The sequence below is a fragment of the Talpa europaea genome, assembly GCF_964194135.1.
Source record: "Talpa europaea genome assembly, chromosome: 1".
Classification (NCBI taxonomy): Eukaryota; Metazoa; Chordata; class Mammalia; order Eulipotyphla; family Talpidae; genus Talpa; species Talpa europaea.
The window spans coordinates 110,865,833-110,876,232 of NC_140073.1; the positions used below are offsets into that span (position 1 = coordinate 110,865,833).

General features: G+C 43.8%; 1 protein-coding gene across 2 annotated transcripts; it reads left to right on the forward strand.

Annotated features, from left to right (window-relative positions):
• Positions 1-856: 856 nt before the first annotated feature.
• On the forward strand, positions 857-10,062 carry CDCA7 (cell division cycle associated 7; the record flags this gene model as incomplete). Of its 2 annotated transcripts, XM_084249131.1 has the most annotated exons (10): positions 857-877; positions 3,552-3,674; positions 4,099-4,335; positions 6,031-6,267; positions 6,552-6,629; positions 7,425-7,634; positions 7,996-8,133; positions 8,681-8,830; positions 9,277-9,413; positions 10,032-10,062. In XM_084249131.1, 10 exons carry the CDS (start codon positions 857-859, stop codon positions 10,060-10,062), a joined length of 1,362 nt encoding a protein of 453 aa, XP_084105257.1. The 2 variants fall into 2 exon arrangements, with proteins under 2 accessions (XP_084105257.1, XP_084105258.1); XM_084249132.1 differs by lacking the exon at positions 4,099-4,335.
• Positions 10,063-10,400: the final 338 nt, after the last annotated feature.

Below are 10,400 nucleotides of genomic sequence, written 5' to 3' on the forward strand. Positions count from 1 at the left end.
CTCACTTTCATTCTTATTTAGGTAATTCTAAATTCTAACGGAAGAAAGATCCACCAAGTCACATTAACAGTCTCTCGCTTATATCCTTGATAGCTCTAAAGACTTATCCCCTACGTAAAGCTTTACTAGCAACAGTACCTCCCCCCTCCAACTTTAACCCCAAAAATCTTAATGAAAAACACTTGGCCTCCAGAGCTTTTTTGGTAAGAAAGATCAGGATTTATTGCTTCAGATAATGGTGTGGTTGCCAGATAAGAGCCGCTACTTCCAGGACAGTGAGTGAATCAGCTTCGACAAGGGTGCAGTTGGTTTTATTTAAATTTGTTTTTAATGAAAATACTGTAAGCGGCACACCACAATGAAAGTGCTAAATGCAGGCCACTGGGCGTGGACTCGCCTTGCTCTCCATTCCTCCCCACGTCCACGTTTCCGTCCCCAGCTCCAAAATTCATGCAAATCAGCTTGTTAACCCGGGGGCAATACGAACCTTTTTCGCGCCACTCGGCCAGGTCCACACAGCAACATAAAGAGAACGGTCCCGGAACCCTAAAAGCGCCACTTTTCCAAAGCGGATTTTAAGAAACTCCGAGGCTAGTAATGGACTTCACGTTATTTTGGAGACTGCATTTCGCGGGGGGTCCGAGCGGGTCTCGCGCCCCAGCGGGGCGTTACCACAGCTGGCAGGACCTGCGCCCCAACGCGGGAAAGCCGGCCGGGGCCCCGCCCCTCGGGGCCCGGGTCTGCGCGCCCCGCCCGCGGCCGCGCGGCTCCGGCTGCTCCAGCCCTGCGGGACGGCGGCGCGCGCTGCGGCTCCGCTCTCCCTGCTCCGACCGCCGACCAGGCGCCCGCCGCCAGCATGGACGCTCGCCGCGGGCCGGTGAGGGCTGGGCGGGCGCACCCGCGGGGCGGGCGAGATGGGTGCTGGGCGCGCGCACAGTCATGCCAAGTCCGCGGCCCGAGTGCTGCCCAACTGGTGGCCGCCCGGGGCCGCCGCTCCCTTGAAGATGAACCCCGGGTTCCGCGCACGGGGGTGCCTCGGAACCAGGGGGCCGCCCCTGCTGGGTCTGGGGACGGCTGGGAGAATTGAGCCGCTTTCAGGATGGTGAGCGGCCCGAGGCCACGTGCGCCCACGGTGCACGTGCGCTGGGGGCCAGACGGCGGCCCGGGTGCCAGGCCCCTCATTGTGTCCGCTGCCCGGAGTCGATCGGCGGGGCGCCCTGGGGAATGCTGCCCCCTCCCCCTGAGCCACCTCCCCCCAGCTCCCTGAGGACTTGCCGCGCTGCCGCCCTGCCCGGCCCTTAGCTGCTCGTCCCGGGCGCATCTGGGGGCTTCGGGGGCCACTTTGGCGCGCCTGCTTTTGCCCCGCCGCGCTGGCTGCAGCATGTAACTGCTGAGGTTGGTGCATTTCGGGGTGAAGGACTCACAAATTGGCCTCTTTGAAACTTAGAGGGCACACTTGGGAGGAGGCGCCTTTAGTCGCGGGAGGTAATTAAGTTCAGTGGAAGGACCGAGTGGCCCAAACTGTGGGCCCACCATTTGCTCCTTCCTCACACCCCGCCCTACCCGCCAGCCCTGATCGCGGCCGCATGGGGTTACCCCCAAAGGAACGTTTCTTTTTACTTTCTACGGAAACCGAAACGGAGGGTCTGCAGGAGGGTCTGCAGCTGGAGAGCTGAGAAGAGGGGGTTGGGTGGGCATGGAGGGAGTGGCAATGCTTGAAATAAGTCTCAGAGGAGAGAGGGGCGCCTGGGGGGCAGGGGAGAGGGCGTGGTTTCAGAACCAGATTTCCCGGGCGGGGCTGGGCGGCGGCTTGTCTTGCCTTGTGTGGCTGGGACGTGCCTGGGTTCAGAATTGGGCGTTCTTGTGACCTGAGTAATCCATTTCACTTCTGAGCCTCATTCCCCTCGTTCGTTAAGCGGGAATAATAATGATGGCATCTTTGTGGCAAGGAATAGAGCATAATGTGAAAGCATATTTAATGCCTGTCCCGCCTAGTAAATGCCGGAAAAAAAAAAGTTCATCTGAACTACAACTATTTGCTGTGCTTCTATCAGTCCTTTGCTCCAGATGTACATTTCCCTGGTAACAAACTGTTGGCAAGTGCTGACTTGTTAAAAAACCCAGCGTGTATTTCCTGACAGGTTCCATTAGAATGCCTCCCTTGAGGCTGTCCTGGGCCTCTGACTGCTTGCGGGTAATTCCTGCAAAAATTCAAGGAACTGTTTTTGGGAGATTGCAGACTTGAGTTCTCTTTCCAGCCCTGTGATCTTGGGCAACCTTATCTCACCTCCCTAGAACTTTGAATTTCTTCATCTGAAAAGTGGGTGGTTTGTGAGATCTCGTTCAATAGGTAGTAGCCCTACCTATTCCACTTTACTGCCTTTCTGTAACGAGAAAGGGCAAAAACTTCCTAAGATGATTGAGTAGTCTATCTAGGAGCAGAGGGTGTTTGGGTACTATCATCATGAAAATAGTTTTATATCTGAATGAAGTGAGATGTAGAACAGGGAGGTCAGGACTGTTACTTGACACCTCACATCTTGGCATTATTTTATGGGACCATACAAAGCAGAACTTGCCATCGTGAGGACTGGCACATAGTACTTCTGCTCTGCCATGGCCATACTAAAAATGAAAAGAAATCTCATTCAATATTTGAAAATGGCAGAATCTGCTGTTCAGGGTTTTGTGTGAGATAGATGCCAATTGCATTTTCTGATGAACAGTGTTGGCAGTTAACTGTGTAAGAATGAAGGAAGAACTCTCATATCCACAAGTAATGTGTGCCTTCTGGAAGGATTTCTGAAAACTTATTTAGCAAGGGCTCTGCAGAAAGCTGAACTTCAGGCCAGGTTAATAGAGAGCTGAAGTGGAATCAGGCATTCTACCAGGGTATGGAATGCTGTTTTGACCTTTAACTTGGCTCTTTGTACCATTTGCTCACTGGGTTGATAGGTTTGGTTTGTAAGGACTAGAGCTGAATTCACTATACCCCTCCTGACTGGAACGAGGCCTTTTTGGAAGCCTGCCATCTTGAAGTAGAGGTCCTGCCCAGGTTTTGTAGTTGGGAAAATTAGCATCACAGTACATCGCTTAAAGCTACATAAAAAGACTTCATTAGCTTGATTTTGGCTAAGGGAGAAAAATCACTCTACAATTTTGTACTTTCAAAATTTCCTTTTAGAACTAGTGTTTAATTTTCAAAAGGGTGGGGGGTGTGGGTTTTAGGAGTTTAGCATTAAACTCCTTAAGGAGCTCAGTATAAGGCTAAGAGCTTGGGGGCTCTTAAGCTAGGTAGGAAAGGTAGCTCTAGATAGTTGAATAGATTGACGAATGTCATTACAATTTTTCTGCAAAGGGATCCCATTTTAGGATTTAATCTGGTTTTGAATTTTTTGGTAGCAGTTGTAAATCCTTGTTTTTTCTTTGTAGAGTATTAGAAATGGACCTATCTACTCGGCTGTTTAAACCTGCTAAACTCAGAAAAGATGTCTTTAGTTAGGTACTATAGTAAGCATCCTATTTAATAGCATTGCCATTTCCATCTACAGCAAAAGGATCTCAGAGTAAAGAACTTCAAGAAATTCAGATATGTGAAGTTGATTTCCATGGAAACTGCGTCATCCTCTGATGACAGTTGTGACAGCTTTGCTTCTGATAATTTTGCAAACACAGTAAGTGCTGCCTGAGAATAAACAGAATTGAGTCTGCAGTGCTCAAAATGCCCCAAATGCTTTGTGCGTGATTAAAACTGCTTGCTTTTTGCCTACATTTCTATACAGCCGTTATGAAAATACAGTATGCACTATAATTTCATTTCACTTTTTGCTGTGGTTCTAGGTAGTAATTGTTGGAGATAGATTAGCTACTTATTCTATCCTTTTGAAATGTCGCCTAACCTAACATGCCTGATGATTTGCCATAACAACTCAGAAATCATTTGTAAACCTCTGAACCATTTTTCTTTGTAACAAAAGCTATTCTCTTGTAGTGCTCTTGTAAATGTGATTTGCTCTCTGCACGGTTTATGGAAAATTGGTTCTTGAAACAGAAAAAAAAAAATGCACAACCACATTTATTTATTTATTTATTTTACAGAAACCTAAATTCAGGTCAGATATCAGTGAAGAACTGGCAAATGTTTTTTATGAGGACTCTGATAATGAATCTTTCTGCGGCTTTTCAGAAAGTGAGGTGCAAGATGTATTAGACCATTGTGGATTTTTGCAGAAACCAAGGCCAGATGTCACTAACGAACTGGCCAGTATTTTTCATGCCGACTCTGATGATGAATCATTTTGCGGTTTCTCAGAAAGTGAGATACAAGATGGAATGGTGAGTTTGAGAATTTCACCAATATCAAAAAGTAAGGGACCTTCAGAGGCATGATATACTTGCTTAAATTTTTTTTTCTTCTAATTTTCATTTTAATCATGCCAGAAGATTTTGTTGATCTTTGGAATATTTTAAGAATATTTTCTTTATGCCTCAAAGCAGTTTTTACTAACACCCTCCTACTTGTAAATCTTGAAAATTTGGTAGACTTAGAAAATCTTGCAAACTGGTAAGATAAAACTGGTCAACCTCCAGATTTCTTTTGCCACAGAAACTTAGCCTAATTAGCGGAAGCACTGATTCCAGTTTGTTCTCAGGATTAGCTACTTTTGTATTTAAATGCCCAGTCCAGTCTCTGATCAGGGCTGGTCCCCACCACGGGACTTATGCCTGCATCTAGAACAGGTGATAACTCCTGTACAGGAGCTTGAATGTGGATAATGACAATAAGCACTCCTCCTGCTTCCACTCTTGCTCTTTGGTTGGCTTTTCCTGTGCACACTGACCTGCCTTTTTAAGCTCTGTCATGCTCCTCAGGCCACTGCTGCTGCTGCTGCTCCTGCACATTGGTCCCACTCTCCCCTTGCATGTTTTCTTGTTAGCAAGACTTTGTCAACAGAGGAAGCAGTGTGTTTATAGTTGGGTGGCAAGTGCCAATACTGCGCATATTTTTATAGCTGAATACTATTCCATTGTGTGAAGATGCCACATGTTATTTATCAGTTGATAGATGATTGGGTCGATAGATGTGGGCTGATATCATATGCTAAGAAATTTCATATGTAAGTTTTTGTCTGCACATACCCTCAGGTATATAATAGGCTTGCTGGATCTTGTAGTAATTATGTTTACTTAGCCTTTTGAGGAACTGACAGATTATTTTCCAGAGTCATTGCCATTTACATTCCTGCCAGCAGTGTATGTGAGTTCTAGTTTTACCATATCTTTGCTCTCCTTGTTATATTAATATGAAACGGTATTTGCAGTTCTAATTTGTATCTTCTCAGTGGCTAATTTTTATTTTATTTCAGGCTTATAAAAAGTGGGTTAGAAAAGTAACCAGAAGAGTCAGATTCATAAAGAGAGAAAGTAGGATGGCCAGGGGCTGGGTGGAGTGAAGAGTGAGGAGTTACTGTTAACAGGCGAGGTGTTTCAGTTTGGGATGATGCAAAAGTTCTGGACATGGATGGTTGAACATAGTGTGAATGTATTTAAGGCCACTAAACTATACACTTAAAAATTGTTAAAATGATAAATTGTGTTATAATATGTTTTACCACCCAAAAAAGTAGATTAGAGCATTGAGACACCTTTATTATAGTTTCGTATTGCTATAAGCATGGAGACCATGTCTGTCGGAGAACACATAATTTGTTCCTATAGGAAGTCTTGAAATTCATAAAAATATTTTTAAAGGAATTAGAGAGTAGGGTTCTCACATCTTAAAAAAGAATTTGACAACCACCAGCCTAAGGGCTATGAAGTAGCTTAGAGCCCTGTGACCTGGGTAGACTGTGTAAGTTCATTTACACTCAGATTGTCATTTGTAATTCCTGATTTTGTTACCCAGAACTGTCAGGGTCCAATTAAAATTTATTTGATGCAAGTGTCTTTTGTTCAAAAAGGATTTTGAGTGTCCTGTGCTGGCTGTCGTCCACTGAGCCTTATTAATGACTCACTGCTCTGGTTAACTAGAGACCACCTTCGGCCCGCATGGGCTGCAGGACCCGCAGCCAGGGCAGACTTGCTGGACAGCTCCGCGTGGCCATGAAGTTTCCAGCTCGGAACACCAGGGGATCAGCCGCCAAAAAAACAGCGGTCCCTGAACCCTTAGAGAATTCTGTGACCGATTCCAATTCTGATTCAGAAGAGGAAAGCGGAGTGAATTTTTTGGAGAAAAGAGCCTTAAATATAAAGCAAAACAAAGCAATGGTAGGTGTCTGACCTTGAACATGTTAGAACTAACTCTTCTCAGCTTTTCTCTAAGTGACTTTTTGTGCTTAGAGAATTATTTTCGGTGTAACTGTAAAGTCTTTACAATATGTGCTTTAAAATGCATTTTCCCCCTTTAGCTTGTAAAGAAATCGATTAAAGTCTTGGTAAATGTGTAGGGGAAATCTGAAGCTCTTTGACATATGCTACTGTAATTTCCAGAAGTTGCTCATTTTCAGCAAATTCTCCAAACTAATGGTTTGTTTGATTTCCTCCCTTCTTAGCTGGCAAAACTAATGTCAGAACTGGAAAGCTTCCCTGGCTCATTTCCTGGACGGCGTTCCCTCCTAGGCCCCCGTTCAGTAAGTGCGAATCCTTGTTGTATAGTGTTTTGGGCAGGTGGGAAGTAGATTCGTTATGATATTTTAAAATCCAATTTATTATTTGGTATGGTCTTCGAGACACAGAGGGATCCTCCTGGCAGATCTCTCCCTGGCATCCAAGGCAGGTGTGGCCCCTGTGCCCTGCTGCTGAGGCATCATACCCCTTTGACTGCACATCTCTTCCCACCTAGGCTAAGCCCTTACGGACATGGAATAAAGGTTGAAAAAAATCTTTTCTATATTCCTAGCCTGAGCACGTTCCTCCTCTATGGCAGATTCGTAATGGCCGATCTTTTTAAAATCTGAGGGGAAAAAAAAGAAAAGGCTATTTTCTTAACCAAGTATGGTATCATGTGATTATATTCTGAGGAACTGAACTGGTACAACTCAGAGGAATTTGTGTGTCTGCTTCCTTTCCCCGCCTCTCCCTAAGGAGAAAGGAAAGAGGCAAAGAACAGAAAAGGAAAGCAGTATATACATTTCTCCCTTGTGCAGTATAGAAACAGTGAGTATGTCTCAGGGCTTGAATGGTAGTGGAAAAGTTTTGGAAAATGACACCCATTATGTGTTTAAAAAGACTAAGTAGATCATCTCAGTTTGAGATAAACTAGAATTAGTGCTATAAAGGCAGAATTAAAATAGCTATGTCATTTTGGGGGCCCGTTTTCTGTTCATTAGGAAAAGCAAAAAGGAAATAGAAAATAGACCTCTCCTTTTGAGGTGCTACTTCTCTTCATTTTGGAATCAGTGGGTTTCGTAATGTATTTTGTCTAGCAATCCAAGACGCCCCGGAGACGTACCTTCCCAGGCGCGGCTTCTCGGAGAAACCCTGAACGGAGAGCTCGCCCTCTAACCAGGTCAAGGTCCCGGATTCTCGGGTCATCTAGCGCTGTACCCACAGAGGAGGAGGAGGAGGAGGAGGAGGAGGAGGAAGATAAGTACATGTTGGTGAGAAAGAGGAAGACCATAGATGGCTACATGAATGTGAGTGCTCTGATTTTGTGTGTGCTATTCTGATTTATATCTTCTGTAGACCCAATATCAGGTATACAGGTACATACTTAGCACCAAATGATTGTATTAAATGTTTTTTTCAAGCCATTCAGAATTGTTAATGTCATATAAACCTATTTAATGATTTTGTTTGCAGTCAAGAGTCAACTTTGACTGTATTTTTTTAATCGTAGGAATTGTTTTCCATCATGTCCCATTATCCTATGGTAAACTCAATGTCTTGCTCCCTCTCCAAGCTGAATTTCTGTGAAGAAGTTACAAATCCAAGTCTCTGAGATCCAGAACTGGGGAGAACCAGTAAAGACTCTGTTCCTGTGCTTCTGTCCTGCAGGACGAGGACATGCCCAGAATTCGTCGCCCTGGCTCCATGACTCTCCCGCATGTAATTCGTCCAGTGGAAGAAATTACAGAAGAAGAGTTGGAGAATATTTGCAGCAACTCTCGAGAGAAGATATATAACCGTTCATTGGTAAAAATCTCTAAATAATGTCTGAAAATGTAACAGCCATAACAGAGGAAGGATAGCGTTTGTCATTAGAGATTTGCTAATACTCTAAAGGTCTCAGGGTAATGTGTGCCAGTGTGTTTTTTCATACGGGAAATTGGTATAGTCGCCCTGGGTTTTAGCACTCTAGTAAGTTTTTGGTAGTTTTAATCTTTTCTCTTGATTTAGAAGTTGATTTAGTTCCCCACATGGTTGCTATGTATCTGTTATGTGTGTCTACCTAGATGGCTGCAGGGCACGTGGTATGGTGGCATGCTAAAGATAAAGGATTTGGGCAGGTGTTTTGGCATGCAAAAACTTTTCTCACAGGGAAGTAGTTTTGCTATTAGTTATTGCAGCTGCCAGTTGAATGAAATCACTACACTTGTGATACTTCACATGCTGTGTGTATATGTAGATGTAAATAGGAATCAAAGACAAAATGTCAGACTACCCACAAAGGACGCTCCTTAAATATGCTGTTTTTACATATCAAAAAGTTTTTCTTTTTTTACTTGCTTGTTATGTATAGGGATCAACTTGTCATCAGTGCCGCCAGAAAACTATTGATACAAAAACAAACTGTAGAAACCCAGAGTGCTGGGGAGTTCGAGGCCAGTTCTGCGGTCCTTGCCTTCGAAATCGTTATGGTGAAGAGGTCAGGGATGCTCTTCTGGACCCAGTAAGTGCCTTGAGAGGGTGGTCTCCTGCAGCTTGAAGGTCAACTCTGAGCCTGAAGACACCAGAAAACAGGGCATCAATCAGTAGAAAGCTTGGAGTTACCAGTGTAGTGAGGTGTTCATTTCAGGGAAGGCAGATGAATCCTTATTGTTGGTGCTGCATAGATGTGAGCCCCTTCCAGAGTGCTTAGGGGTTGGGCCATTCAAGGGATGTTCATTCTCCATCTATCCCTGGTAGTTGCTATGGCATTTTATTTGCTGGGTTTCCCAAGGGAATGTTAGATATGCCTAGTGGATATTAACCATGTTAATTTTTTTTAATAAAAAAATTAAAAGATTTAAGTGCAATTAATGATACCAATCTCAGAGGTTAAGTAGGAATAGATGAGTGGAGCAGGGGAGGAGAGAATAAGGTCTGAAATAATTGTGATTTTTCACTGTTCTTCAGAACTGGCATTGCCCTCCTTGTCGCAGAATCTGCAATTGCAGCTTTTGTCGGCAGCGTGATGGGCGGTGTGCGACTGGGGTCCTTGTGTATTTAGCAAAATACCATGGCTTTGGGAACGTGCATGCTTATTTGAAAAGGTAATGGTTGAATTTTCTTGCTTCCACACCTAAGTATTTACTTAAGTGTCTTTATAAAAAAAATGATAGAAATCAGATAGTGACTGGGGATTGCCAATAGGGCCATGTATGTGTGTGGCTCAATTTCAAGTTAGACATGAAATTGTCAACTCAAAAAATTATATGGTCTACAATATTTATTGCAGCATTATTTAAGATAGCTAGGACATGGAAACAACTTGTATGTTCACTGACAGAGTATTGGGTCAAGGAGATGAGATATATCCACACAATGAATTACTGTTCGGTCATTAGGAAAGATGAGATGTTGCTATTTAAAGCAAAATGGAGGGAGTTTGAGGGAATTACTGTTAAAGTGCAAGTCAGAATGACAAATACTGGACATTTGCATAGCAGACAATTCAACAAAGCAAAATTCTTATTAAAGCTATCAGAAAGTAATAAATGAATCAAGGTTTCTGACGTTAAAAGGGGAGAGAGGCAGAAAGGGACAAAGAGGCCTAAATTATACTTAAGACTTGACCCTGTATTTATGAGTTGTAGAAAGAGTGAATTAGGATTTCACAAGAGAACTCAGGCTGAAACTATATTCTGATACGTTTTCCTTTTCTCTTTCAGTCTGAAACAGGAATTTGAAATGCAAGCATAATATTTGGAAGATCCATGGCCTGCCTTCCACTGCACAAATCTTCCTTGTTAAAGCTTTCAGTTTTGTTGTGTGATTGAAATCTGAGCAAATAAGTTTAGTGAGCAGTGTGTTTTATAGGAAACTCAGATCAAGTGACTCTCTTTAGACATGCATGTGTTTCTGAGCATCATGGAGGTAATTGCTGGCTCCACTTTGCCCTCCTGCTGTTTCTCCTTGGCTTTGCCTCACTCCTCACCCCATAACATCCCTCCCGCCCCCGTTTCCGGTGGTTCTGTCCCCATGCATTGTTTCTGAGTTCTTTTTAAATGACAGTTTTATGAAAGCACGTTTGATTTCAT